The following is a 23,663-nucleotide window of genomic DNA, read 5'->3' as shown; positions in this document are numbered from 1 at the left end:
AAAGGTGAAATAAAAATAAATAAAAAAACAGTATACAGTAAATACAAAATTAAAAAGCTTCAGGACTGTATAAATCTAAGCCTTGTGGTCTTCAGTAGTACTGTTGGGATTATTTTTCCTTCTATGGTAGTTAAGTGATTGATTAATATCATTGATTGGACAGAGAGTCCACTCATCATGATGTGCCGCTCTGAATCAGTCCGTCCCTGGTTATAGGGGAACCAGTGCAGCACTGTATACTTCAAGACTGTGATTTCAATACCCCTGCCATATTGACTAATATTGACAAATCCAGTCTCTCAGTTCCATAGGCATTGCAAAAACTGTGCCTCAGACATTGAGGACCCTTTTCCATCCTCACGGCAATTCTCTCAATATGCCCCCTGATGATCACCGACCATACAGGTAACAGACTAGAGGTATCTGTTTTCTTTGGAAGCCTGTCAAGCACATGGCAATTAAAGATGCACTCCAGAGCTTTTCTATATTTCTGCCCTGCTAGAGCTGCCCCGGTCAACTGTAAGTGCTGTTATTGTGAAGTGGAAACGTCTAGGCGCAACAACGGCTCAGCCGCGAAGTGGTAGGCCACACAAGCTCACAGAACGGGACAGGCGAGTGCTGAAGTGCCTAGCACGTAAAAACCGTCTGTCCTCGGTTGCAACACTCACTACCAAGTTCCAAACTTCCTCTGGAAGCAACGTCAGTACAAGAACTGTTTGTCGAGAGCTTCATGAAATGGGTTTCCATGGCCGAGCAGCCGCACACAAGCCTAAGATCACCATGCGCAATGCAAGTGTCGGCTGGAGTGGTGTAAAGCTCGCTGCCATTGGACTCTGGAGCAGTGGAAACGCGTTCTCTGGAGTGATGAATTAGGCTTCACCATCTGGCAGTCCGACGGACAAATCTGGGTTTGGCGGATGCCAGGAGAACGCTACCTGCCCCAATGCATAGTGCCAACTATAAAGTTTGGTGGAAAGGGGAATAATGGTCTAGGGCTGGTTTTCATGGTTCGGGCTAGGCCCCTTAGTTCCAGTGAATGTCAAGAGTTGCTGTAGGTAGGTGTGGTGTGGAATCAGGCGCAGGACGCAGAAGTATATCCAAACAAAGTCTTTAGTAGAATCAACACAAAATAATCCAAGAACAGCCTGGAGGCGAGAAAAGCGAGCACAGGCGTAACCAAACGGGCGCACTAAACATGTGCGTAAATCTCTCCTAAAAACAACAAGGAGGCAAACTACTAAATAGCGCACCAAAATAGGTAGCGCAGCAACACGACAAGGAAACAATTACACACAACACCTAACTAACAACAAGGAACTAAATAGGGTGCTTAATGAGACATAACACAAAACAGGTGTGACAAACAGACAAAACCAATCAAACAAGAAACATAGAACGGTGGCAGCTAGTACTCCGGAGACGACGACCGCCGAAACCTGCCCGAACAAGGAGGAGGGGCCGCCTCGGCCGAAACCGTGACAGTGAAGGGAAATCTTAACGCTACAGCATACAATTACATTCTAGACGATTCTGTGCTTCCAACTTTGTGGCAACAGTTTGGGGAAGGCCCTTTACTGTTTCAGCATGACAATGCCCCTGTGCACAAAGCGAGGTCCATACAGAAATGGTTTATCGAGATCGGTGTGGAAGAACTTGACTGGCCTGCATAGAGCCCTGACCTCAACCCCATCTAACACCTTTGGGATGAATTGGAACACCGACTGCGAGCCAGGCCTAATCGCCCAACATTAGTGTCCGACCTCACTAATGCTTTTGTGGCTGAATGGAAGAAAGTCCCTGCAGCAATGTTCCAACATCTAGTGGAAAGCCTTCCCAGAAGAGTGGAGGCTGTTATAGCAGCAAAGGGGGGACCAACTCCATAGTAATGCCCATGATTTTGGAATAGGATGGTCGACGAGCAGGTGCCACATACCTTTGACCATGTAGTGTATATTAATGACTTCTCAAATAACAGTGGGCCTGTTATAGCCGTGATACAAAATCTCAAACCTTTGCATGTGGAATTGTATAGCCCACAATACAATAACAAAGACAGGTGCGTCTTTGAGATGCAAGGGAGGGAGGACAGGTTTTGATACAGTGAGAGGCATAGTGGGTAATAGTGGTATACTTTTCAGGAAACTGGTATCAAACCCTGGTCCTCAACTCTGTGCATTCAACCAGGCTAGTCTGGGAGCGACAGGCAGTTAATCTAGGTCTCAAGGTTACCCATCATCATATGAGCCTACCACAAGTGCATGTATTAATGTATCAATGGTAGGCTACTGTAGGCTTACTGCTCAATGAGCAGGTGAAGGTCTTTATATGGTGTTTGCTATATCCTACTGTTAAAAGGCCGTTCTGGACAATGTTTATTTCTAAAAAAGTAAAGATATGGTGGGAGGGACATTATGCTAGTATACAGCAGTATATACATAATCACACACACACATCACATTATCATCATGATTATCACCATCTTCATCTTCATCATCAGGCGTTCCGCCTATTCGTTCCAGATGAGCGGCCTGTCTCGTGATCGGGTCTATATTTTAACCAGCAGATCAGCCACGTGACGACCACCGAGAACATGGCTAGGATGCTGGCCACCGACAGGCAGATGGGTCCCGCGGGCGAGGGCGGGCTGCTGTGACTGTGAACGAAGATCAGGCCCATGAAGAGCAGAACCAGCATGGACAGAAAGCAGAAGATCGCGCACACACAGCCCGTAGTCAGGGCAACCCGCTTGCAGCTCTGACAGCTGTCATAGCGCACGGAGTCCTGTGAGAGTGTAGTGGCAGTGGACAAGGTAGTGGAGGGGGTAGCTTGGCTCGTGGACGCCCCCGATGTCTCCTCGCGCCTGAGGGCGACGAGTGCGGGGTGCAACGGGGGAGGGTACAGGGGCAAAGCATCCTGAGGCAGAGGGTCAGAGTCAATGTACATGGGGAAATCCTCCGTTACCTTGGTATTATTGGGCAGGTTTTGTACACGATAGTCCGGCACGGGCGTCTTGTGGCGACATATAGGGCAGCTGATGCGCCATGGACGCTCCTCGCGGAGATGGAGAGTGTTCAGGCACTCCTCGCAAAATGTGTGCAAGCATTCTAAAATCTTGGGTGCGCGACGGTCAAGGTCGAAATAATTGTAACAGATTTTGCATTCATACTCCTCGTACGGGAATGCTATATCCAGAACGCCCGGGGGTTCCACTCCACTGGATGCGGAATCTACCTCTGCCATGTCATCTTTCGCCATTCACATTCTCTACTAACACAAAGGAGCCGACAGGCAGAGATGCTGATGACGGTGTTCGTCTATCCACCGTTCATAAAAGCGCCATCATCTCTCTGATTAATTGTATAGCCTACTTTAAATTGTTTATATATTTGTGTAATCCCCACGACGTCAAAAAATGAAAATCCAGGCGTCTCCCCTCATCATCAGTGTTCAGGTCCGCTGGTTAAATATTAAATGGGTCTCATTTTACGCTTTGGGTGTGGGAATCCGTGATGTAATGCGTGACGACTCTTCGGTGCGAGGGTTGGTTAATCCACGGGAGTGATCTGTGCTCAGCCCGCAGAGAGAAGAGACAGTGAGGCGGCGATCGACACACAGTTGATGGTTATCTTTCCTCTCCGTTGGTCGAAACCGCCCGGGATGAAAGAAGAGGCCAATAGACACCGTTTTCATCCCTCTCTGGGAGTCAGAAGGAAAGGCGATGTAGAGATAATAAGGGCCGTCGCCATCATGCCAGACAGAAGGGATGTGCCATCATTAAATTAAAACATCTCATGAGTTTAAACGATAGACTCTGTCAAACAGTCAAAGTTTCATATTGGTCCCCCAGTGACATGAACTGTGTTCATACTGTTTTGTTTTATATCCTCCTGAGACCCAGCAATTAATTTTTGTTCTCTCTAGTGGACATCAGTTCTTGGTCCGTATCTCTGAGGCCATACAAGCCACTGTATTAAGTCCTGTTTTTCAGTGATATCACGTGTGGGGGTGTGACCTTGACAACTTTATCTTCCTGGTTCTAAACAAAAATGGCTTCCATCAAAATTAGCACATTTTATGGACATTTGAAAATAAGTGGGTGTAATGTAATTATTATTTTTTTAGTTTTATATTCAAACAGTTTCTAGTAGGCCTAAGTGAATATCTCAGGAATAGTTAAGTGAGTTGTCAGGACTGTGTAAAACATTTTCACATTAAATAAGAGTTTATCAAGAAATGTCCTCTGTAGTAGACACCCAGATGCCGCAACTATGTTTTTCACTTACTGTAGGCTACCCATTGACTGTAGTCAAAGACAGTACAGTATGAAGATAGGCTGATCATACTTGTATGGAATGTCATGACGACGTTGGCTAGCATAGCACATGCATAGAAACACTTCATCTGGTCTAACGGTCGTCTCGCGCCAAACTGCGCATGTGCAAGCCGTCATATCGAAGGCACTCCTTCAATATAAAGTTGTTTTTGACGAAAATGAAAACGTGTCCGTTTGTCACTTTCACGACGTTGGAGTTCAACTACTTAAAACATTGTCTCGAATATAGGTTGTGCCTTTAAAGTTCGAGAAAATTAACAACTAAGGAAGAATTGTTTGCTTCTCTCATTGACTTCCCAAACCCCAAACCCTGGCCTAGTCTGTTTGGTCTGTTTCGCAAGCGTTCCACGAAGAGTCGCGATGTTGCGCCTCTGGGTTTAGAAACTGTTGTAATGTAAATGTTTCCTCTTCATATTTATGTCCTAATGACCACTACAGAGGACAATTTTGCATTTACAATGAAATAGAAATAACAATATATATACAGTACATATGTTTTTTTTCTTGGTAACATGTTGTTGTTTTTTTCTCACCCCAAACACTTCTGTTATGTAAAAAATAAAATCCAAAACGTTTATTTTCGCGTTTCAGGAGGATATTATAATATTCGGTTGGCCTATAACCTAAACGGACATAGGCAATTTGCACCTTGAAGCATATCCCGTTTTGGGAATATTGTAGACTAGGCCTGTAGACGAGCTCCCGAGTGGCGCAGTGGTCTAAGGCAGTGCCACTGGAGATCCTGGTTCGAATCCAGGCTCTGTCGTAGCCGGCCGCGACCGGGAGACCCATGGGCGGCGCACAATTTGCCCAGCGTCGTCCAGGGTAGGGGAGGGGAGGGAATGGCCGGCAGGGATGTAGCTCAGTTGGTAGAGCATGGCGTTTGCAACGCCAGGGTTGTGGGTTTGATTTCCCACGGGGGGGCCAGTATAAAAAATAAATGTATGCACTAACTGTAAGTCGCTCTGGATAAGAGCGTCTGCTAAATAATGTAAATGTATTTGTCTTATTATTCTGTATAAGGCCTAAAGTAGATACTTATTTTATTTGACCCATTAAGTCTTCATGTTCAATATCACTTATTGAATAAAGGCATATAGCATAGCCTTAACCCCATTTGGCCTCATTAGGCTATATGTTGAAAAAAATATTTAAAAGAAGAACAAAAATTTAGACATGCACGCACACACACACACACACCCTGCAGATAAAAAATAGGCTACATTGTTATCTCAAAGTTATAGGCCCATTGGCATAGACTATTAGAATACATTGCCAATCTTTTACAAAGTAAATATAAGGGTTTTAAAAAGAGTGGCTGATCTTAACATCTAGTCTAAAGGTCGGTGAATTCGTCTCGCTTTATGACAGCTCGGTGCTCCTGGCTTATCCCACACACACCTGTCAAACCGCACCTGCATGCCCAGAGAACACACCTCTGTGTGGGATGCCCAGGGTAGGTAACGCACTCTGTCGTAATCTGTACCTGCCGGTCTATTCTCATACACCTCATAGGCTACTCTTGAGAGAGTTGCGGTGCTCAAACTGCTTAATTATCTGCATGGTTCGGAGCTTGTGGCATAGTTCCGGAGGGCATGAGGTCTGTTCCCCATCGAAGCCGCGCTTCAGAACGGAAACTGGACGCATCCTCCGCGGGAGACCCCGCTCTGAGACGTGGACGCACCTGACAAACTTGCTCGACTGCTGTGCAGTAATGGACACGCTGTTACCAATGAACAGGACGGCAACTCAAATTACAAACACAAGGAAAATCGATACAATGTTGGTGTAAGTGTAAACTTTTCTTTGAGATTTGAATGAGTTATTGAGTTGGAGAAACAGAAGAAAGTAGACTCCAACTGAGCAAAAACTGGTTGAATCAACGTTGTTTCCACGTCTTTTCAACCCAAAAAAGTCAATGTGATGACGTTGAATCAACTTGGAAAACTGATTGGAAATGTTATAAATTGTCACTGGTGTAGAGAGGAGTAGGCAGGAGGCAGTCACAGGTTTAGAACTACTGAATATATTTAAGCACCATAGATCAAAGCGGGACGAAACTCAAACGCTGTTGTGCTCAAAATATATCTTAATAAACAAAAAGGCACAGGGCGAACCCAAAGTGCAAAATAAAGTACTCAGGAAATAGTAGGAGAGATTCCTCTCAGGAAAACAAGTAACATTTTCAATGACCGACAACTGGCAGAGGGAGTATATATACAGTGATAGAGTGGGGATAGGAACCAGGTGTTTGTAATGATGACAAGACAAGTCCGGGGTTGATGAGTGAAGGGCGTTTGCCAGCAGTAGGTTCCTCAGCAGCGAGAAGGCCAGCGACGCCGAACGCCTGAGCTGGACAGGAGGGGGAGCCAAAGCGAAGGCTGGTGTGACATCAACGTAAGGCAAATTATGTATTTTTTTCACCCAACTTTTAACCTAAATCCAATGACATGGTGAATGTTTTAGTTGATTTTACATTGAATTCACGTTAGTTGACAACTCAACCAAATGTAAATCAAAACTAGATGTTGAACTGATGTCTGTGCCCAGTGGGCTATAGGCTACTTTCCCAGGGCCGGCGTTATGGGCAGGCATTAGGGGGCCTGGGCCGTACTACCGTACCCCCTTTCCCATGCAAATAAAATATTTAAATATTGATAATTTATTTGACTGAGACGTTCACCGACAGAAAGACGCAACAATCTCAGATAAAGCATCCAATCGATCGAAACATCACCCCTCTGTCTTAGTATGTGTAGCCCATGTATCAGATGCTGTCTGATCAAAAAGAGATGGCATGTCATACTCTTTTCGGCCAGCCGCATCAGATACATGGGCTATGAATTAGACGTTCATCCATGTTCCTCAAATGTCAAATTTCGAACTTGTTCCAAACGTCAAATTTCGAAGTGTTTAAGGTTAAGTTTAGGCATTATCTCCAAAATCTTAAGGTTAGGCATTAACTCCGAATGGTTAAGTTAAGGGTTAAGGCTTGGGCTAGGCTTAAAACAAAAATCTCCAAAATAAGTATTTATAGCTGGATTTGAAGATGCAATCTTTGGCACTAGAAGCAGATGCTTACGCCCATCCGCCTAAACCTACTTGAAGGTAACGGTGCTCACTGTTTCGACTAGTGGCCGGTTTCCATGTAATCTCCTGACCTCCTCAGACATAGATGGACGTCGAATACTGACTTGTATCGCTGAGGATGGACGTTGAATACTGACTTGTATCACGGGTGACCTGGCTGGGGCTACATATTGTAAGACAGAGGGGTGCTGTTTCACTCTCCTGGATGCTTTCGCCAGTGAGATAATTTCAGCTATGGGAATTGAAGGAAAGTTGGCAGATGCACAGTGTACGGTTCGGATGCTGGAATTATTTTGGACGAACGTGCAAAGGTAACCAACCTTTTGAATAAGCGTGTCCAATAGGTTTAAAGTAAATTGAAATTCAACATTATATATTTACTCCTGTCTATACATAAATAAATTAAATAATTCAAAATACTTCATTGTTTCATTACATGAATTGTTTGCACTTTGATTGTTAATTTTTATCAATTCCCCATTACATATGTCACCAGTAGTAAATGTACCATTAATCCCCATCATTTGGTTACATTCATTTCTGTTAATGCATGAATTAATTAGTCATTTACCGTTCTCATTCTCAGAGTGGAAACGTTGTTTGCAGATTTCAAAACCTTCTACACTTATGAGAAACACGTTTTGGTTTATTTCATAACCATCATTTATGAGTTTTGACTTCTTTCATTGTCTTTTGTTTGGAGTGCTCCATGTGAGCAATGAGCATGTGTCTGGTTTCTCTGTTGAGGGAGCGCGCGGGCCTAAGCACCATAGAAGTACACTTTTAGAAAAAAGGGTTCCAAAAGGGTTCTTCGGTTGTCCCCATAGGAGAACCCTTTTTGGGTCCAGGTAGAATCCTTTTTGGTTGCAGGTAAAACTAGTTTGGGTTCCATGTAGAACCCTCTGTGAAAATGGTTCTACCTGGAAGCAAAAGGGTTCTACATGGAACCAAAAAGGGTTATTCAAAGGGTTCTCCTATGGGGACAGCCGAAGACCCTTTTAGATTCCAGATAGCATGATATTTTCTAAAAGAGTACCTTGCCTGCTGTGCGCAAAATTGGAAAGTGCCCATTTGGGGATGTCTGATTTCTGATTGTCTTAACTCACCATGTCCACCACTAATAAGCTGAGCTTCCCAGTAATTTTTTCTTTACCTCACACAGTAAATCAACAAAGTCTGTTTATTTAACATCCAGTACGAATGAAATAGTTCCTCACAGTTTTTGAAAAACCTTTCCAACACTCCCCTTCCATAATCACAAAGCCTCAGTGTGAAAGAGCAAAATATTATAATCTGATGATCCGATATATCCAGTGGAAACGTCATGAAATACCTGAACACTTTTCCCAAAAACAGCTGTCTGTTCCGAGCTCACTGGCATGGGAAACTCTGAGGGTCCGGAATAGGCTATTTGATACAATGTTGCAAGTTTGCTAGAGAGACAGCTTCAGGCTGGACCCAATTGATTGATTTGATACAATGTTGCACTTCACTCGCAATAGGCCCTTTTCACGATGACGTCATCTAACTTCCGCCTTTCCGCGTAGCAGGTTAACTTCACTTCCGTTCGCCCGTAACCTGAGACTTCTCAACGAAAATACAACTGTTGACCACTAACTAGCAAGCTAGCTACTTGAAGAAATTCCAAAAGGTACGTTTAAGTTAAATTAGTAAAGTTAAGAGTAATAATGTTTACGTATATGCAATGGTTTGTAACTTGCTAACGTTATTGTTAATTCATAATTGTTCACTGCCTTAGTTACTTAAAAGTGGGCTAACGTTAGCTAACAACAACTTAGTACCAGATACCGATAACGTTAAAAGGTAGCGTTACATTGCTGCCTGGCTGTAATGTAACAAGTTTACTTAGCTAGCTATCTAACCCTTTGTTAGGCAGTTAGTTTATTCATGAATGTATAGTAACTCACCTATTCAAATACTGTTGTGCATGATAGCTAGATAAATATTGATTCCTGGTCAAAGCTGAATGTTAATTTAGCTGTTTCTTTTCTCCCGGTGTCTGTATCGCAACAGTATCCCATCCAACACCGAAGCATGGCACAATCTTCGAGAAGATGCTATTGCAGTGTACCATTTTGTTCAAACAACAAACAGAAATTCCCGTATCTGAGTTTTCACGATTTCCCTGTTGATGGAGAAATACGTGCCCGTTGGGTGAGGGCGATCAGGAGAGATGAGGGACCAAGTTTTAAGATTCTTCGTGGGAGCACCTTTGTTTGCAGTCAGCACTTTCCCCCTGAGGATAGATACACATCGGCCAGTGGACGGATCCGTATTAAACAGGGATCAGTGCCGTCTAGATTCCACTGGAATGATTGGGGTAAGGATAGGTAGACAGCGTTAAACGTAATACTACTGTAATCCAATAATATATTACTTGTACAAAATGTTTAATAATTTAATCCTGATGCAATATAGCTGCTACATTTTGTCATTTTAGGGACTGAAAAGTGATTACCAAAATGTATCATGACAAGCATATGGTTAATTTCACACATATAGGAGGCGGCTCACAAGCTCGGGAGTCAGTTTACCAGCGAGCAAGAAAGCGTCTTGGTGTTGCTGTCCTGGATGATTCTGATCATGAGATGCCTGACAGCACAGAGGGTGCTTTGCCTGCAGTGACAAACGATCACGACTATGCCTGCCGTCCTTCTCCTGGTTAGTATTACAAATAAGAGTAACCATGTATCTGTTTGGCAAAAAAAGTAAAAGTATATGGCAGTTAAGTAAAAATACTATTTTATACTACGATTTGGAGTAACTGGTCTCTCTGTGAAAAGACTTGGCGTTTTAAACCTCATCCATCTTAGAAGCTTCTTCAGTTTTATTTATTGAAAATGGGATGGGATAGATGAGTAATAACTAACCTACCAACATGTATGCTTTTTCTTCCCCTTAAGGTAAACTGGACAGTGCTACTCAAAGAATTCGAGAGTTGGAGCTGCAAGTGTTGTCCCTAGAAATTGAGATCCAGCACCTGACAGTTAAGAAGCAGCATCCACTCCTTTTTAATTTTTGTGTCACAGATGAGGACTATCGCTACTACACACGATTCAGCTCAAAGGAGGTCTTCACTGTGTTTTGGGATTCTGTTTATCCCTCTGCTTCACGGCTTGTATACTGGTCTAAGGCACAGCAAACGGCACATGTGACACCTAGCCCTCACCGAAAACTTCCACTTATTGATGAACTATTTATGTTTCTGTGTCGTGTTGCAGCTGGGCTTCAGGAGAAAACCTTGTCTACCATCTTTGAGGTCAGCCTGTCCACAGTTAGCCGCATCATTTTAACATGGACTAGCTACCTTTACCAGGTTCTTGGCTCACTGCCGGTGTGGATGACAAGAGAGCAGGTGCAGGCCACAATGCCTGATAAGTTCAAGCTCTACTGCCCTCAGGTGAGAGTTATAGTAGACTGCACCGAGATCCGCTGTGAAACACCATCCTCCCTCTCACTACAGTCAGAAACCTTTTCGAGCTACAAAAATCACACCACCTTTAAAGGGCTGATTGGTGTAGCTCCATGTGGTGTTATCACATTTGTATCAAAGCTCTACACAGGCTCCATCTCCGACATGGAAATAACACGGAAATGTCAGATCTTGCATTTACTTCAGCCCGGAGATGAATTAATGGCGGACAAGGGTTTCCTGATCGAGAGGATGTTGTCAGAAGTGGGGGCAACACTCGTCATCCCTCCACTGAAAAAATCTCCTCAGCTCAGCAGGGAGGACACTCTTAAGACCCAGGCCATCGCCCGGCTGAGGATTTTAGTCGAGAGGGCCATACGGAGGGTGAAGGAGTACCATATCTGGGATGGGCTTGTTCCTCTTTCCACAGTGGGTTCAGTGAATCAGCTGTGGGCCATCTGCTGCCTCATGTCGAACTATCAGGGACCTCTTGACATTAAAGGAGACAAACCAGTCTGATGTTTTTGTCAACTGGAAGTTGTATATTTCCTGAGTAAGCTAGATGGGCTGTAAATAGAAGTACTTTTATATTACTGTATTGTATGTACAAAAAAATGTAAATATGAATTAACTTTGTTGGTAATTTAATTGATCTAATGTTATACTGTATGTTTTTGTTAAGGGTAATAACTTTTTCATAGCTATTAATGAACCTAATGTGATATATTGTAAAAATATCCAACTATTAACCATGTTATGTGCTTATGTGTCATGGCACTGATGGAACTATTAAATATATGTTTGCAAGCAACTGCTTCCAATCCTTTTTGATTTTGGTAAGAGCATTTACAACATCGCAATCCTTTTCAAAATTTGTATTTCAATACATAGATATACAGTATATAAGACAATTAAGTTCATTTGCAGTTAAAGAAAAACATGTCGACATTTACATCACAATCCTTTTCAAAATGTGTGTTTCAGTACATAGGAGATATACAGTATATGACAAGTTAATTTGCAGTTAAAGAAAGAAATGTCAAAGGTTCACCTTCCACATTTACCTTAACACTATTTACACATAAAATTCTGCCTTATGTTTTATAACTTAAGAAGACATCCATGTAGATGTTATAATAGAAATGATCAAGCTTCTGTCGCATTGAGTGGATAATCTCCTCATCCCTAAAGATTCTCTCAACTGTGAAGTCAGTGCGGGTATCTGTAATGAAGTCACACCACTGAAGTCCGCTTAAGGCGAGTTGGCCTTGAACCTGATAGTAGTATTTGTGGCTCTTCTTAAGGCAGGCCTGGCCTTTAACTGTGATCAGGTGTTTAACTTGGGTAACATTTTCAACATCGCAACTCTTAACCTCAGCAAGACCAAATGGTGGTGCTTCTGTTGGGCAGAAGACTTTAGCATCTGGGCTGGCTGCAAGGTGAGGTGAATCAGGGTGGATGATGACCCCGCATTGTTTCAGAGAGACATCACAAAAATCTGAATATTGCCTCAGTATCTCAGGTTCCAGATCCAACCCTCTTCTCATAGCAGCTGTCTGAGGAGTTCCTCTCAGAATGCGGGTTGCCAAAGCCTTGGCAGCAGTGGCGGCTCCTGAAAAAATTCTCAGGAGGGGCAATTTTTCTGATGATTTAGGTGACCTACACACATTTAAAAAAAGATATGTCCAGCAACAACATGAAGACAGGGGCAGCATATAAGTCAATACCAGAAGCATTTATTGACTGATCTCAAAAGTGTTGGCTTACCAGGGTTGGTGGAGCCCTCAGTTTCATCTTTGCCTCGCAAAGCTAACTCAAACACTCCGCAAAACTTCACACACTGGATTAGCCGGCTGAGGATGTGGCGGTTCTTGCTAATGTCGTAGTAAATATATTTGTTATAGTGAATATGGAATATGATATGTTGAGTAAAATGTTGTGCTAAGATCTATTTAGGTCAGGAGCTGGTTATAAGTTCTGTTCCTATCCAATAACAATGGACAAAAGGGTCCTATCTTGTCAGCCTTGTCAGCAGGTGGCCAAGGACAACACCCACGCCATAGGCCTCTCAGTTCTTCCAACTCACGAGTTCTTGCTCTGAGGACACACACACACACAAACACACACACACACACATCATCACTGTTAAACACACACACACACACACACATCATCACTGTTAAACACACACACACACACACACACACAAAAATCCCCTCTCTTAGGCTGAACATTTGAAGACAGAGAACCCGACTCAGAGCCAATGCAACAGTGACAGTAGCCTGCAGGGGACCTCGCCCAACTCATCAGGACCAATCAGAAGATCAGAACTACTAGATTGAACCTACTTCATTTATTGCATAAAATGTCTGCACACAATGTTTCGGGGCTCTCTTCAGATAATAATAATAATAATAATAATAATAATAATAATATGCCATTTAGCAGACGCTTTTATCCAAAGCGACTTACAGTCATGCGTGCATACATTTTTGTGTATGGGTGGTCCCGGGGATCGAACCCACTACCTTGGCGTTACAAGCACCATGCTCTACCAGCTGAGCTACAGAAAGTGGATACTCATGGATGCGCATTGCAATTGTAAAATGTCAACACAATTGGAGACACCACGTCATTTTTGGAGACATGTTATTGACAGTAAACTATTGTAGATGCGACTGCTAACTAACTAAAACATTTTAGCTGGCTAGCTAATCATCTTAGCTAAATGTGGGGCAAACAATTCAGTTATTTACCGTTAATTTGAGGGATTGGGGTGAAAGAAATCGAGTTACATAGTGATACTTTACGATATACTGTATTGACAATATCGCAATATTTTAGCGCTAGTTGGCTGTACCTGCACCAAAACACCATTATTGTTCCTTCATAGCTTGTTCTCAATCTTTTCACATTGGGAGCCAATTTGTTTTCAGCACTTTTATTTCCATGACTGATCAAAACTCGTTCTCATGGCTTTCTGATCCCTCTGCAACAGACATATGGTGCGCAATAAAATCACAGTATCGAATCGCAATACGTATAGAATCATGAGACTCGCAATGCTGATGCATATATCTTATCGTGAGGTTCCTGGCAATTCCCAGCCCAAGTTCATTTGCCACAACAAATCTCTTCGCTAGCAAACGCGATGTCTTCTCCAAAACGGCAATGTGTCTCCAGCAATGTTTACTTTTTTGACGTTCTATGGCATCTCCACTTTCCAAGCATATATGACCACATGTAATATTTTGGTAAGTGATGCAAATAGTGAACTATGTAGGGCCAGGATGTAAAATATATGTAGCTGCAGCAATTTCTCTTATCTGATATGGTAAGTAATGGGGCTTAATTTATAGCTCCCTAAGAGTTTGACGAACGGGTCCGTGAACGCGATTCCAGATATATTTACCTCTGAATAAACTGCCTTTATTACACCATATCCACATCCAGTAAACTTGTGATTATCAACACTAACCTCATCGTTGTGGCGGCGGACAGCTAGCCTGTATCCCTCGTCATCCAGTTGAGTGAGTGGCAATGTCTTTTTTCGTTCGTACCAATTTTTGGAAAATCCTCGGGTGTAGGACTTTCCGCCTTTAGTAGAAACCTGTTGAATTATTAAATTTGGTCTGGGAGGTCCTAATTGTTTCGTTGCCAATTTATCTTCATTTGTTCGCCGACAAAAAGGAACTTCTTTCAAACAATCCACTCTTTTCTCAGTTACGTTCATGGTTACGTAACGTATGACGAAAGCGCGTAAGTGCAAGCCCACAGACACCCATTGAGATTGTATTGAAGGCTCTGAAATTTGAAAAAAATAGATTTTACATGGGAGTCTATGACAGAAGTTCTGGGCGATTTTCAATCTGACTGAAATCGCCCCAAAAGGGGGTGGAGCCATTTGAAGCACGACTTTAGCCTGATTCGACATTTAGTGGCAGTGTGGCACTGTGGCAGATCAGACGTATAGATTACAACACTGATAACTACTGTTGCCGTGATATAATTGATTAGAAAAAAAATCCCTTCCTTTTCCCGTTTGGCAGTGCGTCGCCCATATCGCCCTATTGAACAGGCCGTCCCTGCTTGGCAGACAACTCCCCACGAACATGGCATATTTCACGGAATCTGCTGGCTGTCAGTCGGGGTTTGCGTACCTGGCTCCACAGCTGGCATTCTGACTGCATTCTTGTTTCTGCTTCAATAGCAGCAGACATCTCCTCTGACACAATCAGGCTGTCCAAATGACATTGTTGTATGTAGTTGGGCTCAAAATCAATGGGAAATTTAAAGTTGTAACCTTCAATAGGCAACTGAGGAAACTCACTGGCACCAGGGTGTTTAATAATATCTCTACTTAATTCTAGAGGGCACTGGTAAGAAAGCACAGACCCAAATGGCACAGGGCCAAATTTAGAGTCCACCAAATTAAGGCCCTCAAGCCCGTGCAGCAATTTGCAAATCCCTGGTTGTGGACGGATGTCTTTCAGTTTCTCAGCACTGGCCATGACGTGAGGATCCGGAATAGGCCCTGGCATGAAAGTGAGATATGTCAAGTTTAGATTTCATTAAATGCCACCTTATCTTTTTCACTAAAAAAGACAACCACACTCATCCAGTCTCGTACATGCTTCTAATACAAATAAAAAAATATCCACTGAAAGTCTATATAAAAAGTAACAAATAATAATCACTTTTATGTTTGTATTATTTTAGAAATGCACTAAAGTCTTTGTGCTCTAGTACAGGCGGGGGCTCATTCAGACTCACCATCATAGGCTCGGTACAGTGTGCACTTCACACCAGCTCTGACACTTGTTTTTTTCTTAGCCGCTGGTTTACACACCGCCATATCATTGGTGGCCTCTGGTACAATTCCCTGTGATATAATAATGATGAACAATACATTGTCAAAAGTCAATACAAACTGCAAAGTTCTGCATCAGTGTAACAAATAATGTCTGACCTGTGTCCTAGGCCGGTGCCAGGTCTGCAGTGCGCTGGTGCATGACAGAGGCAATGGCACTGTCTTAAAGCCCATGGTAACATAGTGAGCACTTTGAAAAAGAAGTGCTACTATGTGATTACATAGTGCTTTCCCAGCAGAGCAGGAACATGACATGTGATTGAGTACCACAGGAACCTCTGCAGAGTCTAGTGTAACCTGTTCATAGAGACATAACAATTAGTGCTGTACTTACAAAACATTTTTTCTGCGTTTCATTATAAACTACTGTACACAATTTTCAAAACCCAATTTCTTTTTTTAATTAAGAAAAATTGGCTGTTCTGAAACCTTTGACAAGTAGTGCCAACACTTATCGAAAATTTGAACATTTTGAGTTATCACAGAATCTTTCCCAGTCTTTATTGCCGTCAACAACCCACATCGGTTTGTAAGAATTTCGTTGTGTATTAAGTTTAATGATACAAAATCAGAGCTCAGACTGAGAAACAAACTGATCCACAGTGGAACTTTGTGGAATCATTCTTATTAAATCTGCAACCGCAGCAAAACACAACAAAAAGAAAACTTATCTATCTTAACCTATCTTATCATAATGTTAGAGAACTGTTTATCTGAGAAACCTGAAGCCGATGAGCCTCCTCATTTTTCTTCATGGACCTGTAACATCGCCCTCTCACTGTCACCTCACCGTTAACTACACTTGAGACTGTTTCAATACAGTGATTGGGAGAAAGGGCGCAGCATTAGCCATTAATACATTACTGACTCTTATCTTACGGTCGATACAAACAGCAGTAATATTAAAAAGAGGCTGCAAAACAGAAACTCGTCAGCTCATAACCTTCGCTAGCATAGGGCTAATTTAAGCTAAATAAAGATAAACACGTACCTTCATAATCAAACAGGTAACCTTCAACGAAGAACTTGTAGCCTTTATCAAGCTTCGATCTTGAAGTAAGGGACCACTTGTCAGCAAGTCGTTCTACGTCGTTAAGTCGTATTGGTGGCAGATGTGAAAGGGACTGGGTGAACTCCATAATGATGTGCTACTAGCTAAGCGTTCCTAAGCGACACCGGATGTAAACATAACCTGCATCGCGGCAGAACGGAAGTTGTCTGACGTCACGTGAAAAGGGCCTATAGTTAAAGTCAAGACAGAAAGAAAGGGAGACAGACAGGGAGTAGAGAGAGAAAGAAAGGGAGACAGACAGGGAGTAGAGAGAGAAAGAAAGGGAGACAGACGGGGAGTAGAGAGATGAATGCGGTTGAAATAACCGGAATTTTCATCAGGATATTTTCTACTGTTTTAATTTTTCCGGCTTTGTGTTTTTACTTAGTTGACAATGGAAATTATAGGCCTACTGCTGCATTGGCCTATAGGCAGGCTATCGCTGAGTTCCATGCATGCACTAATTTCTTTAGCGGCCAATGGATCACAGTGTATCAATGTGTCCATATGGCAGAGGCTGGTGCTTTCGCATTGAATTTTAACTTTTGGATTAATTCAGATTTGTATGATTAACAAGTCACAATGATTTTGAGAAACGAAAAAGTTATTATTTAAATGAAACTGTTCCATGAAAATGTGCATATGAAAATCATAACTGGCATGCAGATCGGTAGAAATGGTAGGATAAATTGTAAGCTTCCCCAAACTTGAAATGTATACGCCGCCTATGAAGTGATTTGTTTGACAATCAGATGAAGACATAATTACAAATTGTGTTCATGCTACATTTTTACATTTCAATTAAATGTCTTAACTATAAAAACGTGAGAGAAAAAAATGTGCTCCGAATGAGGATGATGTCACAACTGGATCTGCCGCACGTGGTTCTGTTTCTCTTTTCCCGCCATTACACATTGGAGGTCCTGATGGTGACTACCGGAAATGGCAGTGCCTAAAACATCTTTGGTGAAATTATTTTCCAAAATACAAAATATTTGCCATTCATCGCGTTTCATAGGCTATCCATGTGACCCATGAGATAACGACTTTGCAACTGACAAAGCTGTCCAAAGGCTGGAATTGATAACAATGCTCCATGGTCTATTATTTTCTACAGGAGTCTGCTCCTGCCAACTTGTACAAGTTGTACAGGTCGAGCCGAGGCCATATACAAATAGTTCATTTCACATATGTTTATTTTTGAGGCTACAAGTGGTTATCTTGGTCAGCATATGGTTACAGAGGAGAGACAATTATAGGAATGACAATGACCTGCAATGAGCCTCCTTTTTGTTATTATACTGTAGGCTACTGTGCTTTTACACTGTGAATGAGTGGTAAAACGTTTACTGTAATCAATAAGGTTTCCCTCCTCTTCTAGTGTCAGATATCCCAGATATTTCCCAACTGGCAGCCTGCATGCCAAATTTGGCCCTCGGGTGGTTTTCTGAGCAAAAAAATGAACAATTATATATATATATATTTGTTTGTTTTTGTTGGAATTTTCATTGTTGGACATAAAATACTGTAAAACACCAGGAAATCAGCTCCGAGTGATTTTAATTTTGGAACTCTGTTCCCAAGTATCCCCACGCATAATAGAGAGACATCTGTGATCGTATAGAAATAATAAATAATAATTGCTTTGATTTATATAGTGCCTTTCTACCAACTGAGGTACTCAAGCGCTTTACATAGTAGATGGAAACTCACCTCATCCACCATCAATGTGTAGCACCCACCTCAGTGATGCACAGCAACCATTTCTGTGCCAGAACGCTCACCACACATCAGCTATCAGGTGGAGAGGTGAGGAGTGATATATCCCAATATATCCCCTACTCTTACAATAAGTGCCATGGGATTTTGAATGACATTCGTTTTAACTTCCCATCCGAAAGACAGTACCCTACGCAGGGCAATGTCCCCAAATGTAATCAAGGTTTGAAATGATTATGTTTTAGTCAAATATTATTTTACATTTTTTTTTAAATTTTTAGTCATTTAGCAGACGCTCTTATCCAGAGCGACTTACAGTTAGTGAGTGCATACATGTATTATTGTTATTAATTTTTTCATACTGGCCCCCCGTGGGAATCGAACCCACAACCCTGGCATTGCAAACGCCATGCTCTACCAACTGAGCTACATCCCTGCCTGCCATTCCCTCCCCTACCCTGGACCTATTGTGCGCCGCCCCATGGGTCTCCCGGTCGCGGCCGGCTACGACAGAGCCTGGATTCAAACCAGGATCTCTAGTGGCACAGCTAGCACTGCGATGCAGTGCCTTAGACCACTGCGCCACTCGGGAGACTTTATATATCTGTTTAGGCTTCTTGCGGTCAATTTGCAGTCTTATTATGTACCGGCCCCCTGACCATCTGCTAAATAAATAATTGGCCTGCGACTCAATCTAGTTGATGATCCCTGGTCTAGAGAGACTACTCCTCTTCGAATATGTGAGGTCTTAACTCTGTACCCACCCACAGGTGTCTGCTAGGCCCCTGTATGAGGTGAAGAATCGGCTGCTATACTTGCTGTTCCTGGTGTCAGCTGGGCTGGGTCACAAAGTCTTCTACATCATTTTCCCGCCTTGCTTACACTGGAACCTAGACCCCTTCCTCTGCAGACGCCTCGTCAACATCTGGACCGTAAATCACCTGTGGTTGCAAAAAGAGAGTCTTTGCTCTTCAAACCATCCTCCCACACATAAATATTTTCTCTCTCTTCCACTGCTACCTATTAAATTTACACCTGCGGTTTCATTACAGAAAATACATGTTAAACTATTGGAAATATGTATGAGAGAGAGAGAGAGAGAGAGAGAGAGAGAGAGAGAGAGAGAATAAAGCTCTTCTTCTCCCTCACCTCTGACCCCTTACCCCTCTCTGACCCCCCTTACCCCTTTCTGACCTGGTCCTGGCCACAGGGGCCAGGTTGACTGGTGCTACAGGGTAAAAGGACCGGCAATAGGACAGAACAGGAGGGTCCCTAAATGACTCACTATTTGGCTAGCACCTATTAACAATCACACAATTTCAACCATTGTATCATAACTATTTATTACTGAGTTATAAACAATCAAATAATTAATTGTTTATACTCATAGATCATCCATGTTCCTGCATCTAGTTATGCTTTGTCCATGAAGCTCAAACACACACACACACACACACACACACACACACACACACACACACACACACACACACACACACACACACACACACACACACTCTCTGACAGTGAGTGACAGTGAGTTTGTTTCCTCTCCTCCAGCACAAGGTGTGTGTCCTCTGAGCGACCTGCCCATGTTCTGCCCCAGGGGAGGAACAGTTTGTGGAGTGAACTCTGAACACCCAGACACCTGTAAACTCCAACAAAACACGCTCACTTGCTCACTGCACGCACACACACACACATACACACATGCGCGCGCACACACACACACAGTCACACACACATAGTTACTCTAGAGTGTAGTTAGACATTATAACCTAAGTTGATCTCTAGTCTGGTCAGCCTGTTTTATTGACCTCGTCATTGCTTTGAGGTTCTCTCTCTCTGGGAACCATTTGGTCTGACTGCCCTCAGGGTAAACAGCCCTGCACTTGTAAAGCCCCCTCTTATTGTGAAGCTGGTGTTTTCTAGGGTTCACGCTGTCCCCTCGCGCGCACACACACACACACACACACACACCTTACTTACAGGGTAACTTCAGTTGCCATGGTAACACATGGATTTTCTTAATGATCTTAACTAACATCACTGAATTAGAGACTGTGACCCTCTCCACTCTGGTCCTCTTCCTAAAGCATGCTGTATTGACAGGATTTAAACCAGCATTTATTACATAATATAAAACAAACCAACTGTGTTGTTTTTTATTATTTTGTTTTAAGCCTTCCCCAAACCGTAGCCCTAACCTTAACCACTCTTAATTAATGCCTAAACTCTTAACCTTTGAGTTGTTTATGTTTTAACCCTGTAACCATGCGGAATTGCTGCTGTAACCACGCAGAAATAAATGCATCCAAAATAGATGTTCATTCATAATATATCACATTTCGAAAGGAAGCGATGAGATCTTGTTGCAGGAACAGCCCATTCCTCCCCAACCCACCCCACCCCTCCTTTCTCACCACCCTCCCCTGTTGACAGATCGAAGTCCAGAGCGACACTGGGCCCGATCAATACTCTCATTCATTCAGCTAAATCTGCGCTGTTACTATCTGTTTATGACCTGGACCATCTTTAACTCATCTCTTTATGTGATGGTGCCTGGCCAGTCCTTTGATGTGGGCCACACAAAGAGCCTAATGTGTCATCCCACTGTATGGGTTGCTCTGTGGACAGTACCAGTGGGATTGATATGATTGGTGGCCTGGCAACAAGGGCAGGGTACACTATTATTCAGATTCAGAGTGTTAATAGTCACATGTACAGAGGTTGCAGATGTGATTGCAGGGTACAGTGAAACAATGAAAATGGTAATATAAAACAACAACAGAAATAGAAATAGCACTATATACATCATAACAACTATAGCATTGATGTATAAATAAATGTCCATTGGCGTGGAGGCAGAGTAAATTGTGCCCGTGTCTTGGAGGCAGTAGCATCAGGGACAGTATTTCTTCCCAGGGAACAAGCGGCTGATTGCTAAAGAGATAGATAGTGACTCTCTTCTCCCTCCTCCCTCCCTTCTCCTCTTCTTTTCCCTTTTTCAGTCTATAATCTCTGGTTGCTATGCTAACCATGATAAGAAGCCTATAGGCAGTTTTATCTCTCATGGACCATGGTTACTCAAACACTCACTGATTATAGTGTCCCCATCCTGTCAGTAGGAATAGTCATGGTTCCACCTCTATATCCTTCTTTCTGTAGCTCGCGCACTCTTTCCTACCCCATCTCTCTCTCTCTCTCTCTCTCTCTCTCTCTCTCTCTCTCTCTCTCTTCTCTCTCTCTCTCTCTCTCTCTCTCCCTCTCTCTCTCTCTCTCTCTCTCTCTCTCTCTCTCTCTCTCTCTATCTCTATCTCTCTCTCTCATTAAATATAAAAGGCAGAGCTAAATACAACTCCAGCCTGGGTGGAGGGGTCAGCCCCCGTGTCCCACTAGCGGCATCTCCTAAGGATGTGTAGTAGACAGTCAGTGTGTACTGATTGGCCGCACATCCCTGGCCTGGCATGGCCTGCACACTGCACACCCTCTCTGGCCCCGTACACACTCAGGTTGTACAACTGATGTACAACATATTTGTCGCACAACGGTTGTGATACAACATCGTTTTCCTGCACAAACTCTCTGTTGAATTAAAATATCAGTTGTTTCACAACCATAGTGTCAGAACCTGAGTTTGTACAGGGCCTCTGTGGAGTGTGTCTGTGTTACTGTATGGGTACACAGTCACCATCAACTGAAGACACTGTGTCAGCAGCTTATGGTTGTCTTTGATTATTACAGTAGATTGTGTTGCTGAGCAACTGCAGACTGTGGTCCTTTTATAGAAGTGTTCCTTGCGTCTTCTTTCAAACTGGTTACTACAGACTGAATGATTACTTATTTATAGGATACTGTGTGGCCATTCTTAATGGAGCATTGAACAATCAATCAGGTTAGCTTCATACATTAGAATGTTTTTGATTTATTCTTTGCACAGTAAAAGTGTACAGAGTTCTAACCAATCAATAAAATGTATTATTAAAGCCCTTTATGAAGACTTACCCTTCTCTCCTCTCTTATCCGCCTCTCCTCTTTTCCTCTCCTCTTCTCCTCCTCTCTCCTCACCCCCCCCCCCCCCCCCCCCCCCCCCCTCCTCAGACGATCCTGCAGGTGAAGTGAGGCCGGTTGGACATACTGCCAAATTCTGTAAAAGGACTTTGGAGGTGGCTTATGGTAGAGAAATGAACATTCAACTCTCTGGTAACAGCTCTGGTGGACATTCTTGCAGACAGCATGCCAATTGCACACACCCTCAAAACTTGAGACATCTATAGCATTGTGTAGTGTGACAAAACCGCACATTTTAAAGTGGCCTTTTATTGTCCACAGCACAAGGTGCACCTGTGTAATGATCATGCTGTTCAATCAGCTTCTTGATATGCCACACCTGTCAGGTTGATGGATTATCTTGGCAAAGGAGGAATGCTCACTAAAAGGGATGTAAATAAATTTGTGGACAAACTTTGAGAGAAATACGATTTTTGTGCGTATGGAACATTTCTGGGATCTTTTATTTCAGCTCATAAAACATGGGACCAACATGTTGTATTTATATTTGTTCAGTGTAGTTTGCCGGACTCTGTACAGCCTTATCCGGAAACAACCCTAACCTCTAGACCTTCAATGTATGCAGATTTGAAGACCTGAAATAGGTGTAAGCATTCCTGTTAAGGGGGCTTGTCTCTCCTCAATCATGACCCTGAGTCCTGACTACGCATCCTGGACAATGTGCTGGGAGCGGCGGAGTGGCCACTCACCATCAGTCACCATCAGACACACCCACACAGCTGCTGTTTGTTCCTCTGATTGACTACATAGAGTAAATGACTGTCAATCTCTCACCAAGGATAAGTCTGGCCTGCCCCCCCCCCCCCTCTCTCTCTCTCTCTCTCTCTCTCTCTCTCTCTCTCTCTCTCTCTCTCTCTCTCTCTCTCTCTCTCTCTCTCTCTCTCAATTCAATTCAATTCAATTTCAATTCAATTTAAGGGCTTTATTGGCATGGGAAAACATATGTTAACATTGCCAAAGCAAGTGAAATAGATAATAACAAAAGTGAAATAAACAACAAAAAATTAACAGTAAACATTACACTCACAAAAGTTCAAAAGAATAAAGACATTTCAAATGTCATATTATGTCTATATACAGTGTTATAATGATGTGC

The 23,663-nt window shown here is 42.8% G+C and overlaps 2 protein-coding genes, 1 long non-coding RNA gene and 1 pseudogene across 4 annotated transcripts in view; 2 read left to right on the top strand and 2 right to left on the bottom strand.

The window, feature by feature from the left end:
- Window positions 1-2,493: 2,493 nt before the first annotated feature.
- On the bottom strand, window positions 2,494-3,255 carry LOC311101764 (RING finger protein 228-like; the record flags this gene model as incomplete). Its single annotated transcript, XM_084142947.1, has 1 exon — window positions 2,494-3,255. The coding sequence occupies one exon, from the start codon at window positions 3,253-3,255 to the stop codon at window positions 2,494-2,496; it is 762 nt and encodes a 253-aa protein (XP_083999073.1).
- A 6,653-nt stretch (window positions 3,256-9,908) lies between these two features.
- Window positions 9,909-11,667, top strand: LOC311102214 (uncharacterized protein). The gene is made up of 2 exons (XM_084143473.1): window positions 9,909-10,105; window positions 10,348-11,667. Exons 1-2 carry the CDS (start codon window positions 9,925-9,927, stop codon window positions 11,373-11,375), a joined length of 1,209 nt encoding a protein of 402 aa, XP_083999599.1. The 5' UTR covers window positions 9,909-9,924; the 3' UTR covers window positions 11,376-11,667.
- Window positions 11,668-14,957: 3,290 nt separating this feature from the next.
- On the bottom strand, window positions 14,958-15,955 carry LOC311102215. Its single transcript, XR_014609979.1, has 3 exons — window positions 15,826-15,955; window positions 15,630-15,738; window positions 14,958-15,390 (listed from the first exon to the last, which is right to left on the bottom strand). It is a non-coding gene; the product is annotated as an uncharacterized lncRNA (long non-coding RNA).
- A 2,571-nt stretch (window positions 15,956-18,526) lies between these two features.
- LOC311101990 (sphingosine-1-phosphate phosphatase 2-like) overlaps window positions 18,527-23,663 on the top strand; it is an 8,507-nt pseudogene continuing 3,370 nt past the window's right edge. The window contains exons 1-2 of the transcript in view: window positions 18,527-18,586; window positions 19,267-19,428. The product of the transcript in view is annotated as a sphingosine-1-phosphate phosphatase 2-like (transcript). The remainder of the gene's footprint in view (window positions 18,587-19,266; window positions 19,429-23,663) is intronic.

This window comes from Coregonus lavaretus (assembly GCF_964263955.1).
Source record: "Coregonus lavaretus genome assembly, chromosome: 26".
NCBI classification, from domain to species: Eukaryota; Metazoa; Chordata; class Actinopteri; order Salmoniformes; family Salmonidae; genus Coregonus; species Coregonus lavaretus.
This window is presented reverse-complemented; position numbering and strand designations above follow the sequence as displayed.